Source organism: Mytilus edulis, chromosome 4, assembly GCF_963676685.1.
Source record: "Mytilus edulis chromosome 4, xbMytEdul2.2, whole genome shotgun sequence".
Taxonomy (NCBI): Eukaryota; Metazoa; Mollusca; class Bivalvia; order Mytilida; family Mytilidae; genus Mytilus; species Mytilus edulis.
Genome location: NC_092347.1, coordinates 69,119,366 through 69,137,867, shown reverse-complemented (window position 1 = coordinate 69,137,867; position 18,502 = coordinate 69,119,366). Strand labels below are relative to the sequence as shown.

The 18,502-nt window shown below is 32.7% G+C and overlaps 1 protein-coding gene across 1 annotated transcript in view; it reads left to right on the top strand.

The window, feature by feature from the left end:
* Positions 1 to 18,502, top strand: part of LOC139520338 (uncharacterized) — a 39,089-nt gene that overhangs the window by 12,200 nt on the left and 8,387 nt on the right. The window contains exon 3 of the mRNA XM_071312898.1: positions 11,563 to 13,445. Coding sequence (XP_071168999.1) covers positions 11,563 to 13,445 — 1,883 coding nt within the window. The remainder of the gene's footprint in view (positions 1 to 11,562; positions 13,446 to 18,502) is intronic.

Below are 18,502 nucleotides of genomic sequence, written 5' to 3'. Positions count from 1 at the left end.
CCTTTGTCTGAAGAAAAAAATGTTACAATTTTTAGATAATTTTGATATTTGAAACATCATTAAACAAAAATTCAAGAAGCTCACATTGGATTCAAATTTGAATTTTCATTTTTGTTAAATCGAGGAAGTTGTAGGAGATCTCGAACTTTCTTGGTTATCTAAGCGGAATTACAAAACACTGAAAAAGAAACTCTTTTTTATAGTTTGATTACACCGTTTGTTATTTTCTGGTTATACAAACTGTAAAAAATAAATTGATACATGTAATATGACATGAGTTAAGTTTTTCGACTAATGTTCAAGTTCTAAATTGGGCTGTTTTATGTTTGCATATAAAAGAAATTCTAGTCGCAAATGATCAACATTTCTAAACCATTACAATGATCATAACATTATACAGCTGCACAACTATGATTCAAAACGTGTATGCTGATAAATTATATGCATAACGGCTACATTATAAACTTTATTACAGTTTTGACATCATTAGAATTACTCTTTGCCTGCGTCTTATTTGAGACAAACTTTAAAATAAACATAATTGCGATAAAATCTTTTATTTTCAAACTAGAATTCCAGTTATTTCATTCCGAAAATCTTCACCGTTTTTAATGTTATACTGACTACAGTTATATTGTGTAATAGTTATAATACAGTTTCCGATATATTTGTCTTGCATATACATTTATTGTATACATGCAAGATTAGACACTGAATTAGAAAACAGTTCCACGGTTAAGCTAACCTTTTTTTTAAACGTGTTTTTTTGGGGTAATAATGAAACATGCAAGGGCTATTTTATAAATGTACATGGCCGGCTATTTTTTTTTTGAGTGTGTTTTCATCTTTCACAATTTGCATGTGAAAATAGTCGGGCGTTTATTAGTTTCGCCAAAAATTGTAAGCTTCCGCTGTAATGATATCAACCAAACCGTCAAAAGTTGTTAGCTTCTACTGTAATCCCAGATTTCTACACCGGACTATTTTTTTGTAGTTGTTCAATTACCCTTAATATTTTGAATGCCCAGAGAAAATTTTCAGCCCTTAAGGCATCATGTTCTGTATGATAATTTACATTTCAAGTCAGGTTTCTATGTGATAGGAGTGCAGATGATGCATATTTGCAATGCGTACTTGATAAATGATTTTCGGCATAGATACACCCTTCATTCCCTGTGTTTTGAGTACCAGATCTTTTCCCGCCAAAAATTAAAATTTCATCAATATTATTTATTCATCATCTATCGACGTCTGCTGCTGACAATTGGCATTTTACCACGACTTCTGTGACGTTGTAAGACTTAGTCAAATTAACAGAAATATTTTTTTTTATCTATTATCCGGTGTACTATAATTTACCCAACATCTATTTTTATACGACACCACAAGATAAATCAAGTACAAAAGAAAAATCCTACATGTGCTCTTGAAATGTGAATCTCATACTATCATTCCTTCATAATTTCACAAAATATGCATTGACAATTACCAATATCAGAAACTGCGAAAATATGCATTTCGTTCTTTTATCTTTTTATCAGCTGTAAGGCGTTAAATTAATTATCAATTCAGGTGCAGTCAGAATAATCATAAAACAGGAACAAAATGAAGGTTTCATTAATTTCTGGCGGACGTTTAAGATAATTTCGTATATCACTTATTAATACAATTTGATATAAAAAAAATCGTACCTCGAGAACTGAACTTTGTCTCATGCACGATATAAAAATTGTATGACGCCTAGAAACATGAAGAATGCGAGGTCATAGCGGACATTTATATATTCTTTCAATCCGAGTACAAATACATACAATGCTTGGTTATTTTCTGCATACTGCAACTCGTAATTAAAAAAATATGTAATAGTACATTGAAGCATTCTATCTTGTTTTGGGCCGATTATACAAAAAAGGTTTAAACTTTTGGGTCTCCTTATACTGCAACTTTTATAAATGTTCTCGATGAAACATGTTCATGAAAACAATCTTTTCAATCAAAACCATGAATCTACGAAGAATCATATTTGTTTAAGCCACGGTAGCTCATTTTTCGTAATACTACGGATTTTCTACTGTATTTACCAAAACCTTTCGGAGTTTTGGAACCTCAATGCTCTTGACTTAATTTGTACATTATTGGCCTTTTCACTTTTTTTTATTCGAGCGTCACTGTTGAGTCTTTTCTAGACGAAACACGCGTCTGGCGTACACAATTTCATGAGGTTTTTTTTTTGTTAATCACTTACTCTTTTGAATAAACCCAGCCTTTTTACCCCTTAATGTTTGCTTAACAGTGACGTGATTGCTGTATGTCAGCTTACTTTAACTAAAGTGGAAATTACCAAAGCAAAGACATGACGATTATATGATAAAAAAAACCCTGATAGATCTTCCGTTGCCAATTATTCCTCATCATCTCTATCTTGAACATGTGTTGAAACAGATCGGTAAAGTCATCGAGATTCCATCGAATGGTAATGTCATTGTTACTATGTTTGACATGTATTATCTTTGATAAAATAGTAACTCAGACATTCATGCTCGCCATTAGAACGCCTGAAGGAATGTGTAGCATAGTCTCTTGTTTTTGTTTACTTATTATTATAGACAGGATGCATTAAATATCATATAAATAAAATTATACGAATATTTGTCCTAACATTGAATTCATCAGTATGACGTTGATATGGGTGAAAAAAAGCGTTCTTTTTTCTGGCAATGTTGTTTTTGTATAATCATGTATATATCTGGATAATCCGTACTCAAAAGTTTTGTTTTAATTTAATTAAAAATGTCTTTTAAATTAACATTTTGATTTGTATCGTGCACAAATATCTAATCTCGCATCGTTGGCTTCGTAGTTTTTGAAAATTCCCTGCGTTTATTTTTAGCCGCCAAAACCATAAAAACTGTAAATTCTTAAGAATTTGATGTAAAACGGAAGTTCTTGAATTTCTTTGTCAGAGGGCGTGTGATCTATCAGATACCATAACAGTATGTGAAATTATTTGAACAATCCACAAGTTGTGGCATCTGGTAAAACAAAACCTTTTGATTTAGAAAACAGAGCTTGTTAACGCCATTAATACGTGGGAGATTCATTTCTGTCAAAAAGGTTTTATCGTATGTTATCATATTAAAGTATAAATCCAAACTCTGTGAATTTCAAATAAATCATTCAACATTTACAATTTATAGTCTTTTATGAGATTTTCAAGACATTAAATTGGAACTTTTAGGCAGATTATGTAATTCAGTTTTTCAAGGTCATCGGAAAATGGCAGATGCTTGTGTTTTTGTTGTTTTTTTATCCAGTGGAAACGCATTTAACAGCAGACAAGTGAAAGTAATAGTCTAATAACGAACTACCATCCGATAGTTTTATAGCGAACCAAAAGAAGATCATAGTCCAATAACATAAATAATAATACTTTATTTTCATATACACTTTAAGTAGTCAGTGTCAAAGAATAAACAAAAAATATAAGTAACAAAGAAAAAAGCGTTTCAATTGACAATCGAAAATTACGAATAACGAACTCATTGACGATAGTTTATGATAACGATCTCGTAGACGATATTAGCCCGACTGCCAAAAGCGTAGCAATGCCTTTTTTAAGTGTACGCCAAAACCTCATACTTTTCTAATGATTACATTTTATATATGTCTATAAATATTCAGTTCTATCAATTACTAGTAACAAGATTCGATAGAATAAACGAGAAAATTGTGGGTACGATGTTATTTAGACATTCAAAATTCATAACAATAACTCTAGTCCTCCTGAAATTTTGAGGTCGAATCATCGACTTTCGTCTACCTCGTAGATAAAATTACATTTCAACGCGTCAGAAAGGACAATCTGTATTTGAAATAATTCAGCATTTTTTCTCTACTATAGTACTACATCAACAGCTGTGCATATTAACCATATATTATTTTTCTGACAGTTATTACCATTTTTTTGTCTTGGCTTATATTATTAGTTTGTACTGAGTGTGGTAATTACAGGGTGTAAACAAAATAGTATATGTTTACTATCTATCATATGCAACATTCATACATACGTATATAGTAGTTAATATCTATGATTTTTGGTTTCGGTTGAAGAGTTGTCTCTCTAGCAATTATATCACTTTTTTATAAGCATTTTATTACAAATTAAAAGAAAGAAAAGGGGTACTTTTGTCCAATGCCACATGCTCGAACGAAAATTTACAGTGTCTTTGACACGACCACTAATTTGTACTATGAGAGAGAGAGAGAGAGAGAGAGAGAGAGAGAGAGGAGAGAGAGGAGAGAGGAGAGAGAGAGAGAGAGAAGAGAGAGAGAGAGAGAGAGAGAGAGAGAGAGAGAGAGAGAGAGAGAGAGAGAGAGAGAGAGGGAGAGAGAGAGAGAGAGAGAGAGAGAGAGAGAGAGAGAGAGAGAGAGAGAGAGAGAGAGAGAGAGAGAGAGAGAAGAGAGAGAGAGAGAGAGAGAGAGAGAGAGAGAGAGAGAGAGAGAGAGAGCTAGTTACTCACGAACAAATTGTGCTATAAGAGAGGAATTTAACACGACAAACAGTGACTGTCGTCTGCGATAGATTAAACACGTCAAAATTGTACATTAAGAGAGAGATTGAACACGACCAAACTAGTATGTTTTAACTTTAGCACTTATCAACGAAAATCAATAAAAACTTCATTTCCCAAACTATTAGCCTTGATTTCTAATGAAATTTCTTAAATCAATTTGAATTACTAGAAATTTTATGGCACATATTTCAATTTCCAATTTAACAAGCTGTACATTAAGAGAGATTAAAAATGACCAAACTGTGCTATGAGAGAGACAAAACACGACCGAAAGTGTACATTAAGAGATTAAATATGACCAAATTTTACATTATGAGAGATATTAAACACGACCAAATTGTACATTAAGAGATTAAACACGACCAAATTGTACATTAAAAGAGATTACACACGACCAATTTGTGATACGAGAGAAAGATTAAAAACGACCAAACTGTGCTATGAAAGCGATAAAACACAACAAAATTGTACAGAACAGAACAGAACATAACATATTTTATTTCCAATTAAGGGCCCACAAGGGGCATACAGAGCATACATGAATAAGGCAAAAGAATATTGATTTGCATAGACACATAGATAAAAACAATTAAAAGAGATTACACACGACCAATTTGTGATACGAGAGAGAGAGAGGTTAAACACGACCAAACTGTAAGATCAAATTATTCTATAAGAGAGAGACTAAGAACGACTAAAACAAAATTGTCCTATATTATTATTCTCTGTACCAAGTCAAGACTGTAGCAGTTGTCTTCCATTCGTTTGGAGTGTTTGAGATTTTGATTTTTCCATTTGATAATGGGACTTTCTGTTTTAAATGTTTCTTGGGAGTTCGGTGTTCAATTTTGTATTTTTTGTAATTTTACTTTTTGCTGGTCTTCCTGTTGGTATTACAATGTCGAACGTAACAAGCGTCACAGTTCTAAACATTTTAATTTCCAAGAAGCCAATTAATTCTACAGTCTTGACACTTAATATATTATATGTCTCTGCATTCGACAAACTTAATAGACTTTAATGTGTTCTGAACATCACATAATGCAGTTAAATCCCAAACCAGCATGCCAATGAAGTTTATATGATGTACGATAACGGTCTTAAACAGGATGATAGGGAAATTGTAATGAATTGAACATTTATTTGATGCGTTTTTTAAAACTCGAGACAGGTTCACTCCTACTTGTTGAGGCTAAAATTTCAATAACATTGGTTCATTTTATTTAGGCATTAAATCGACTTAAGATTTCTTTCTTTTTAAAATTAATATATTCCAAATGCGTTGGTACATATAGTCATTATCTTTGCTGATATTGCAATATTTTCTCACTTCATTACAGCTGTTTTCCAGCCATCCTCACATTTCTAATTTCCGTTTCTGTCTTGTATATATAACCTTTGTAATATTATTCATCTGTAATTAATACGAAACAAATATTATCTAATGCCGATTTCGCATTTCTTTAAACAAAAACCTTACATGCTTAATCTATCTGTCTTTAGTTATTAGCATACGAATATGCAAATTTAATGTAATTTTCTGTATATCAGACATGAAATTTTACCCGGAAGAGTAGGATATTGCTATTCATCAAGTAGGTGCGTCTAAAAATGTAGTTAAATCAATGCTGCATGTTTAATGTCATTACTAAAGTATGATCGACACCTCTCTCATAGCTTGTAGACTTTAAGTCCCCCCGGGATATCACCAACCATAAACTAAGTACTTTGGTACTGTCATCATAGGCATGATTAGTGAAGACAATTATGTATATTAATTGTCTCATTGAAATATTCTTTTAAGAAACTGAGGAAATCATTTAAAATAAAGAAACGCACATCCCTAATGTAAAGCTACGATTGCCTGTCCGTAAATTGTTCTTTTTAGGCTAAATCAGCTCTTGAATATTTGAATATTATTTTTGGATTTTCCAATATTCAGTTTACTTCGAACAGCACTGAAATACCTTAATTACGAATTTGTTACAGTAAAATGAGTACCGTTTAATGATATAACTAGAGGTAACAGTTTCAAAAAGACGTTCATACTCAAGGCTGTTACAAAACAGATAGATCAATTGAGATTTAATGTTTAAAAACAAACTACTTGATACCCTCTACAAATTGAGATTATTGGTAAAGAAGAACTACTTGAAACCCTCTCCAATGACCAGATCCCCTTTTTGATCTCCTCTTGAGTTTAATCTGTGGCTTAATTACCAGACTAAACAATTGAACGTTCCCTGGAGGAGGATTATTGTATAAAGTAGGCATTACTATCCCCACACCTGAGGTCAGCTGTGGATGATACTGTTTGTGATATGTTTATATTAATCATATGTAGTTTGTGTTGATCTTAGCAACTTTGTTTTGATAACCAGGTTGTAAGGTTAATTGATAAACAGGTATTTTGGACGGATACCTGGTGCTGAAACAGCTGTTATTGACAAGATGCATATTTTATAGACCATAACAATTTACTTTTTGTATAAATTGTATAAATTGTTGCTTTCTAACATGTTCGATAGACAACGTGTGTTTTAAGACGGACATTGGTCTCTTTAATAACTTTAAATCATCATTGTGTAACTTCATTTGGGCTTGTCTTCTTTGGTGACATAACAACAAAAAGTCATGACGGTAGAAGACACATACATTAGTTAAGAATTAGATACACATTGAGGGGTCTTAGCCCAAATGAGTGTATCTAATTTACCCCAAGGTAATATTGTCAATGCAGCATGCTTATTTTCAATAAATTAAAAGGGGGTCTTTCGGCGATTTGATTTATTCAGGGTATTCAATTTCATTTAAAGACATCTTGGTGTAAGATGTTTTCAAGTCGTGTTTACATGCAGCAACGGATCTGCTTAGAATTGGAAAACTGTGACAGCATACTGTGAATATAATGCGAGAATAAGACGCAAAAATGAAAGCAATCAAAGTCTGGTACACTCGTCTTATAACGATCGTGCAATTCGAAACTGTTATAGTTATGATACCAGTTAAGGGCATAACAATAATCCAGGTCGACAAGCCAAGTTATAATGTGACAATGTTTGTGATCTGCCAGGAAATTACTACAGACAGTATAGTCTCATGGCAAGGAAAACAAATCATATGTTAAGGATGTGATGGAAAATTTCCTATTTCGGACCCAAAACTAGTTCTGTCTTTGTTTTGGTTATGCATAAAAGGAGATGAAGGGTACGCCACTGAGATTGTAACCCAACAATAAGAAAACGATTGAACGACAGTTTGTGTTTCCAGTACATTTTATTATTTTCCTGTACAATTTTTAAAATGCTTTGGCCGCTGGTCTATCCCCTGAATTTTGAAAATTAAACAATCTTTTTGTGCATAGTTGCATTTTAGTCTTAATAGGGAATATACTCGTCGATTTTAGGTCGCTTTTACATCATTCACCACATCTACCGCAGGTTATGCCAACTCATAAATAAAAATAAGGAATGCTATGCAATTTATCTATTTTGCGTGAAACAATTAGTCGCAAATTGCATATTACGTTGAACGACGCCTACTATTCGAGATACTTACGAAAATCATTTTTATAATATAATGAAGTAAAATTATATTTTTTGTTGTTGTTTGGACATGATCCAGAAAGGTTACATAATAAGTTTTGTTTTATTAATTACTATTCAGTATGTTATGAGAATAAAAGTAGATGTAAAGTATGTTACAAGTGTCTTCCAAATACACCGACTCTTCCAAGCACATGTAAATGACACGCCAAAGCAACGAAATGTGCATGTACAGCTACAAACAGACCCTTCGGAGAGGGGAGAGTCATTTAAAAAAGATAAATTCCTTGCTTTACATTTGAAATGTTTATAAGGGGAAATTCATTTTAAAATTTATACGTTTTATAGTGTATTCTAAAGTTTATAAATTACGATAAAAATCATTAATGCATTCAAAATTGGTGTTTCAGTCAATCATTAGAATCTCTATTTGATAACTCTTGTCTCTTACAAGTTTTTAAGAGGTGCTGTATAGATTAAAGTGTTTTTGATAGTGCATATAGTTTTCTTGACATAATTCCAATTCGACAACAATCGTTTAGTCTGCAGAAACCTATGATTACATACAATCTAAACTTATGTAATAAAGTCATTCAAATCACCGCTACGACTTTTTAACTGTACTCAATTTACTGGTAAGAATGTTTAGCCTTTCTACGTCATTTTGTTAAATAACTGTAGGGCCGATCCATACTGGGCTTAGTTTCCAACCTTACCCAGTTCCCGTTTATTGCCCCCTTGTGTGTTAAATCCTACACCCTTCTCATTTCGTATTCATTTAATGTTTTCTCTTAGTTTATGTTTATAGTGTTTCCCCCAAGCATGTTTAGCATGAATAGACGCCATGCCCTTTTTTATAAACTTTATAGTCACGATGTATCTTTTGTATGCCGCTAGGTTGTTAAATACCAATTATCAATCAATTAAACAAACATAACATCAATATCAAAATACTTTCAGTAGCTCTTTCTACCTTCAAAATACAAGGGGAGGAGGGATGAGCACTCGCAAACATGTTTAACCCCGCCACATTCTTTGTGTGTTTGTACAAATTCAGGTTGTCGTTGGTTATACCACTGTTTGTTATTTTATTTTTTTGTTAATTGCATTGTTATGAATTAGGCAGTCAGTTTTCTGGTTTATACAAAAACTTTGTAATAGTTTTGTAAAATTTTGGAACACAAAAAGAACAGATACAAAGAGTAGTAAATTAGATACTTATTTCAAACTTAAAACTTGTTTTTCGAAAGAAATTTATCTATCTTTAAACAATTTTCAATTGAGAAGTGCCATATGTAAAATTAGAATCAGTGCACATGATCTCAAAATAGAAAGAGACAGGTATAAAACTTAATAAATAGAAAGAGACCAAAGACTTTGTAAGAAATTGTAAGAAATGTACTCTAAATCTGGTTGAAGATGATCAACATTTTATAACTAGTTGTCCAGCATACAAAAATGATGGGGAGATATTTTCAGCGGGAGATAAACTGTATCTATCCTAATTTTATATATCTTTCAAATGAGGCAAAATTTGTTTGGTTATTTACTTATGAAAATTTGTCTGTACTTATATATTTTAAAAGGGAGCTATATTATTACATGTCTAGATGTTAGACGAAATGTTAATTAATCTATGTAATGACAATGATAATTGAAATAATTTTATGGTTCTGATCCTCCCTGGAATTAAATGTGTGTGATTTTTATAGAATGAAGATCATAACATCTGTCTGAACTTTTTATTGTTTCATTTTAGTATATAAAAATGTTTTTCTGTTACAAATCATGATGTATTGTTTTATGTGTACATGTTATGCTGCCCGTCAAGGGCCCTCGATTGGAATAATAAATATTCTTATTCTTATTCTTATTTTGTCTCCGAATTTTTTTGTAACGGACTATACAGTTAGGGTTTTACTCGTCGAGACCGTACGGTGACCTATATAATTGCTTGCATCTACGTCATTGAAACGTTGGTGGATAATTATCTCAATGGCAATCATACATCATGTCCTTATTCTTATATTAGAATAGCGAAATTTTTGCCGCAGACTATTTAAGAGGGAAGATAACAAATTATAACCATACAAGTATAGTTACGTCGAGAAAAGATATATAAGGATACAAACAATCTGTCTGCGTGGAAATCTATTAAGATTGAAAAGATATATCAATAATACTGTAAAACTTCTCTTAAGAAGATTCCCTTCATTAATCACGTTTTATTCCAGCAGTAATCCTCAAATGAAAATTTTAGCCACTGATTAATATATATATCCATTTGCTAACCAGACGTTACAAATATAAAATATACGAGATCGGGGTTTTAACGAATTGGGAAACCAACCATGTTGCATTTCATCATTAAACTCCTCCGAGATCTATTCTCTAACCCTCAGATCAATGATACTACATAAAATTTGCTACACGAGTAACTTATGTTATACTTCCTGACTGTCAGAACGAAATAATAGGTCAAAATAAGTAAACCACAAAAAAAATTATATATAATTATACAATTAACTTAATTTTGACTGTTAATGGTTATTATTATTATTATTTTTGCGCTGAAAATAAAGTTATGAATCGTTATTGCTATAACTGTTTGGATAAGTGACTGAAGTGTGAACACATAAGCTACTGTAGATATATACTGTATAAAAGTCCAAGTATTATAGTGAAAAGTGTCTTGTGGGTATATGGAATTTATCTTTTCGCAATTTAAAACCTCTTGTGAAATATAGAAATGTTTGAAATGCTATATCAGATTGTATTTCTTAATCGTTTAATGTCTCGTTAAATGACAGTTGTACAAATGTCACATCATGTTTTGTCTGCAATTGCATTTTGGCACATTCATAGAATTGCTTAAATTTTCATATAATAATATGTTAATTTACGCAACTCTGTAACACTTTTCTGGCGATAAATATGCATTTTGTATGCACTTTATTCATTGTTTGCATATCAGTTTGAGCAGGTATGACAATCTCAGACGTTTGTCCACGTAATGTCTGGAATTACAAGACAGACATTTGGACAAGAATGCCAGATTTACACATTACTGAATTAAAGCCAACCACAAATATCACAGCGGTATTTAGAATAACATTAACGGTACCAATTTTGTTGCATCATCTTCAACAATTAATGACACTTCGGAAAATTAAAGCTCAAGGTCAAACAACATATTTGAAAAACCAAAATACAAACGTTTAGGAGCTGCTAATCAAAATTGAACATAACATACAAATATTGGTTTTAAGCACACGAATAGACATTTTCATTGTTAATTAATGTTTCTATCGGTTTAATCTTGTTAGATCATTACGAAAGGCATTGAGATATTTGCCACTGGGTTATCAATTAACAGCCGAATCAATCAATCAGTATCTTAATTTAACGAAATAAATTAATCTAAACATTACGTTTTATTTCAGATGCTGTATGGTCCACGGATGTCGACTTTTTATATTCAAAGGACAGACCATTACTCACTGATCATGTAGTTCGACTGAACGCCACCCCTACAACCATAAACTTAACGATTCATCCATTGTATACTACCTCAAACAATGGCGGATACCGACCGTCTGCAGCGTTCGTGTACTTCCTATCCTCTTTAGCGACGTATGCCATTAGGTATGCCTCCGTATTTTGGTACACCAATAAATATCTTTCGATTGTGTTCGTTTTTCAACTATTATTCATGAGTGTGAATTCAATATTTTCGTATAGCGGATTTTCGATTCTATACAAAATTGCTCTGAATTCGAATTTATATGGAAATATAAATCTTAATCTTGGTTGCGGAAGTGTCATTTTTCTCTTCATAGTTTCCGGAATTGTTTTAATGTTATCATCATTTGCCGTTTTTGAGTACGGATTTAACAAATATTACGACAAATACAAATTAGTTGACAGAAGGCATAATCCACAAATTTATACTCGTAAAATTTTAAAAGACAGGGGCCCGTGTAATGGTCATATTGCCCACACATTTGCAATGATTACTCTTGTGCTGCTAGCCATTTTTAAAGGCCCAATTTTATATGACTTGATATCAGTTTATCGAACATCGAAAGACACCTTAGTTTTAACAACTGTTATTATAGAAGTTTGCTATTTAGTGTTTTGGATATTTTTATGGACTATCTTTACGATCAAAGAAACCTGGCTATTTAGAATTCTAGATTATGCCAATGTTGGACAGCCTATCTTTGTGATAAAAAGTAACAATCTAACACGAACGCCGTCCATTTCAATAGCCTCTATTGACATAAAGGATCTTAGTCTACCAATGGTAAAGCCAAAACGTCCCGGATCAATCCAAAGTATGGACATAACTCCGAGTGAAAGTGGGTATGATGAAGGAGAAACTGCCCCGTCAACCGAAGATGAGAAGTTTGGAATAAGTCTGCCACCTTTGAGAGAGTATGACGAACACATGGACCAAAATGACGTAATTTTACGTCGAAGTCGTAATAGACGTAGTGGTGGTCAACGTGTTACATTTCACGACAATGTAAGGGGGTCGTTGAGCACTGAAGCGCTGAACGAATCCCAGCGCAGTAAATCTCCTATGTCGGAAGACATGCGAATGAATGTTACTGCAGATATACATTCTGGCAGTAGAAATAAGTATGTACGTAGAAGCTCAGATCCAGATGCTAAACGTTTGCGGAATAATAGACATAACTGCCATTCAGTACCGCGTCAAAATGGTGCAAATGATAAGCAGTTTAATCATGAACTCGCAGATTATATAGCAAATATACAAGAAATCACACAAAATCATAGAGAATCTTCAGTTGATGACGTCGAAAAAAGTGAAATTGAAGTTGACTATTTATCGCCTAACCGCAATAGGCCCGAAAAACGTCCTAGAACTCCGCAAGGGCAAACACCCGAAAGAGTAATACATCGACATAGTTGTCCTAAAAATTCGCGCGAACAGACGCCCGAAAAAATATTGAATAAAAATCTTGTAAATAAATTTAACCGTAATTCAGACCCAGAAACTACTAAAAATAATATGACAGAAGAACTGGCAAACAACAAAAATGTTAATAAAGCCAAAAAGGGTGAACTAATTTCTAATGAGGACAAACAATTACAAAAACAAAAGAACGATTTTTTCACAAGAAATGAGAAACCAGATATAGTGCCGAATGAAAATAGAAGTCAAGTTTACCCACGTCCGATAAAATTTGTACCAAAAAAGCCAGATAATATCCGAAGAGATTCGGCGAACTATTCACAAACGTCTTCACAAGACACCTCATCGAACGATTCATCGGAGCAGACGACGTTGTTCAGTCAAGTATGACTTTTATTGATACGCATGACTGTTTTATCGCATGATGGTTTCTAAATCATTTTGCCAAATTTAGTATTGTTTTATTTATTGCAATATGCATGCTATACTACATACATTACGCTGCATGCTATTAAAAGTGTAAAATTTGTGTATTTTGGCAAAGTTATATGTTGAGTAATCTACAGAAATGTGTGTTGTTTGTTACATAATCAGCACATAAGGAAACCATCAATCAAATACATGCATCGTAAAATTATGTAAACAATTATTTACGTATACGAGTACACTTTAAAATTAATGCGTTTCCATTAATATTCTTTCCTACTACGTGTATGAATTTATATAAACAATTTCCTAATCTTTAGATTAAAAAGGTCGAGGAAATCATCATGTATATATATGACAAAATTTTCATACAAATAGCAATATCTAGACTTGATTTGATTGCCTTTCTTTTATTTTTTTTCTTACTATTTTATATGTTTTCTGGTGACTGCCAGTATACTGACTGTCCTTGAAGCCTTCCTCTGCATATGTCAGTTTAATGGTGATCTAGTTATAGCAGTAAAATTGTTAAAGGGGCAAAAGTGAAAAACTTAAAAAAAAAAAAGGGACAAGGCTTAGCAATATCGTCCATCAAGTTATCACAAAAAATACCTCATAAGTTACAAGTTGTTTGTTTTAAATATACTTTTCTGTTCAAAACGCTCTGATAAATCGAACCCTTCTCAACTGATTTTTACAGTTTGATCTTACGTGTCAACGTTAAATATTGTGCTATTCAGAACATCTGACAGCCTCTTGTATATTTTTATGTTTCTGAAATGTATTTGTATCTACTTTATTCATGAAAAACCAAGATGATTCTTGCCAATGATTAGCGATTGTCTGGTCGTTGCTTTAGAAAACAGAACACCTCCGGGTGCAGGAGTTTCTCGCTACATTGAAGACCCATTGGTGGCCTTCGGCTGTTGTCTGCTCTATGGTCGGGATGTTGTCTCTTTGACACATTCCCCATTTCCATTCTCAACTTTCTGAAGTGTCTGTGTTGGAATTGTTTCCCCTGTATACGTTCGAAATTAACATTCTTATCATCTAAATAGAATGAAAGCACCAAACTAAATTTGAGCAAATCTTTCCAGGGAATAGTATATGGTAGGTTCTATTTTTTTCGCAACGATCGGACGAAGAAAACGGATATACGAGTCTATCGTGATTTAATATTGACACTTTCTTTTTAAAAATGAAAGGTTTTAAATATCGGGGAAACATTAATCTCCATATGCAATCTCTCATTCTGGTTAACCAAACATGTCCTCTGAAAGAACAAAGCAAAATTTTGTTTGGTGGAATCATTGAAAACAAAACCATCTTTATAGCTGCAAAAAGATATCTTGTCTTTAACCAAAAAAAGTTATTACAAGTTTTCAAAGTGTGTCAATCAGGCGCAGTACAATCCTCTATTGTTGTGTTTTTATACGACCGCAAAAAATATCGTATAATGGTATGATGTTGTCGTCTGCGTCGTCGCCGTCGTCCGAAGACACATTTAGTTTCCGGACAATAATTTTAGTTTTAGTGGATGGATCTCTATAAATTTTCAACAGAATGTTCAATACCACTAAAGGAAGGTTGGGATTGATTTTGGGGTTGTGGTCCCAATAGTTCAGGAATAAGGGGCCAAAAAGGGCCCAAATAAGCATTTTTTTGGTTTTCGCACAATAACTTAAGAATAAGTAAATAGAAATCTATGAAATTTAAACACAAGGTTAATGACCACAATAGGTAGGTCAGGGATGATTTTTGGAGTTCTATTTCAAATAGTTTAGGAATTAGGGGCCCTAAAAGGGTCCAAATAAGCATTTTTCTTGGTTTTCGCACAATAATTTTAGTATAAGTTAAAGAAATCTATGAAATTTTAACGCAAGGTTTATGACCACAAAAGAAAGGTTGGGATTGATTTTGGGAGTTTAATTTCGAACAGTATAGGAATAAGGGGCTAAAAAGGGCCCAAATAAGCATTTTTCTTGGTTTTCCCACATTAACTTTATTATAAGTGAATAGAAATCTATGAAATTTAAACACACAAGGTTAATAACCACAAAAGGAAGGTTGGGATTGATTTTGGGAGTTTTGGTCCCAACAGTTTAGGAATAAGTTAAGGGTCCAAAATTAAACTTTGTTCGATTTCATCAAAAATTGAATTATTGGGGTTCCTTGATATGCCGAATCTAACCGTGTATATAGAATCTTAATATTTGGTCCCGTTTTCAAATTGGTCTACATTAAGGTCCAAAGGGTCCTAAATTAAATTTAGTTTTATTTTAACAAAAATTGAATTTCTGGGGGTTCTTTGATATGCTGAATCTTAACAGGTACTTCGATTTTTGATGACGAGCGCAGTTTTCAAGTTAGCCCAAATCGAGGTAAAAAATTGAACTTTATTAGATTTCTCCAAAAATTGAATTTTTGGGGTTCTTTGATATGCTGAATGTAACCATGTATTTTGATTTTGGATATTGGACCATAATAGGTAAATGTCAAGTTTAAACGTTTTTTAAGTTTAAGTTCCTAGACCACATTCATTCTGTGTCAGAAACCTATGTTGTGTCAACTTTTTTATCACAATCCAAATTCAGGACTGTATTAAGCTTGCATGTTGTGTCCATACTTGCCCCAACTGTTCAGGGTTCGACTTCTGCGGTCGTATAAAGCTGCGACCTGCTAGCACCTGGTTTCCTGGTTTGTTTTGTGTTTTTGTTGTTATTGTTGGTTTGTGGGGCAAAAGGGGGAACTTTAAACTCGACATCCACCTTTAAAGTAAGACACCAGACATGAAGCCAGCTTCAAGCTATAAATTATTTTGTGTTTTACTAAATCTTTGACCATGTCAAATCAAGCAATATCAATATGTTGAACTAATCTAGAGTACACGGCAAGTTGATGTTGTTTAAAAATAAGGGTGTTTGACAGTCAAATATATTATTAATAAAAAAGAGCGACACAAGTTCTTAATATCTTGTCTCATCATCAAATGATGTAAAACTTATTAGAATTCTTTTCAATTTGAAATAGTCATCTTTTAATGATTGCAAAAAGTAGATTGTATAATTGCCGTTTTTAAAGATTAAAAAAAGAAAATGAAAGGAAATGAAACGCCCCAACATTAATTTGTAAGTAGTTTAGTAATTGTAAGTTCCAATTGGATTCTTTAACTGAGAGTTGTTTAAGTATTGACAATACTATACTAACGAGGTACCATTGGAGCCAAGACAAATATCAATTCAACATCATTTTCTTACTTAAGTGCCAATGTAATAGATTTCGTCATGCATGTTGTACCACTAAAGACAAGTAGAAAGTACTAAAATCTTTGTTTTATATACACTGTAGACAATATTTATGACAAAATGGTATCACAGTGGTATACGTAGAACCATGTTGTAAGATGTTTGAACGTACAAAATAACGAAAACTTGAAAAATGCAATGAAATTTTAGTTCGTGCAAAAGCACAGCAATCTCTCTACACGAGGCATCGGATTCAACGTCCATATTCCCATCAGACGTTGATTCATACTTATTACCCGCGCAGCCACAGACGTCCCACTTTGGCAAAGACTTAACTGTCGGTTGAAAGAAGACCAATTTGACCATATTTCACTTTACAGACATTATGCCAATAAAGAACAAGATTTTTTTTTAAATAGCACACAATTTTAAAATGAGGAGATGTGGTATGATTGCCAGTGAAATAACTATCTACCAGAGATCAGATAACGGAGATAAATATCTAGCTCATAGTTGGATTCTTTAGAATTGCTGTAATGTTAATATGTAGCTTTCGTGTTAGTTTGTTCAGCTATATACATTGATCATGAGGATGACTCGATCCTTTCCAATATACAAATATTACATGTATTCCTTTTAACAATTTGGTCACTCTTGTCTTATTCATAGTTCATAATTAGTTTGAAATTAATGGTTTCAAAACGGAAGCACAAGTGTTCTTGTATATTAAGGTCACATATCAAAGTCGATACAATATACTTAATGGTTTTACTATACTTTTGTGATGTACAGTAAGCAGCTACTGACAGATACTCGTTCATAAATAGCTGGGTTGAGTAGGATTTGCTCATTGTTGCTCATTGTTGAAGACCTTAAGGTTACCTATAACTGTTAATGTCTGTGCAATTTGATCTCTCGTGAAGAGTTTGCTCATTGGAAATTATTCCACATCTTCTTTTTTTATATAGTCAACACAACTGTTATTGTAATCTTTCAATAAACTCTCGTGACCTCTGAACATTTTATGTCGCATATATCTGTCCATACATCTTGTCTCGGCACTTACTCTTTTCTTTTTAATTATTAATCATAATTTTTAACTTTATGACCTGAGTCTGAGAGTTCAACTACAGTTAAGCGCTTGTTTTTGTAATTTATGGGTTGTTGATTTTCTGTTTCTTCTTTTTATGAATGATTGTGTTTAATGATCTTTAATCTGTTAAAAACACGAGTCTGCAATGGTGCACATAAACATGAGTAAAATTGCTTTACACGATCAAAGTAGACCAAAACTATGCATCTATATGTGAATCTGAATCTGGATAAGTCATTATCCATCAATTTGTAAACTTTTCAATGAACAGTGATGGCATGGCTCAATTATGAGAGGCGCGATTCCTATCAATCAAGCTAATCCCGGAGTAAGCTAAACAGTTAATCAAGCTGACAGATGAAGCAAACTAAAAGGGAAGATTTCAAATTGAAGAATGTAAATTGAATTTTCATCTTGTTGACTTTAAATTACAGATTACGACGAGGTGATAACGAAATGCTCCATTTAGAAATCATTATCCATATTTATTGACAATTTTTCTTCTTTCTACAAAATGATTCATCATGATTATTTCATTGCCAAGAAGTCGTCATAACAAGCAAAAGAATGAATTATATTAGATACGCGCGAATTGTAAGCTATACTGAAATATTAGAAGATGTAGGAAGTTCATTTGCTAAGAAGTATTAGCACAAAAAACTTTGAATATAAGGCCA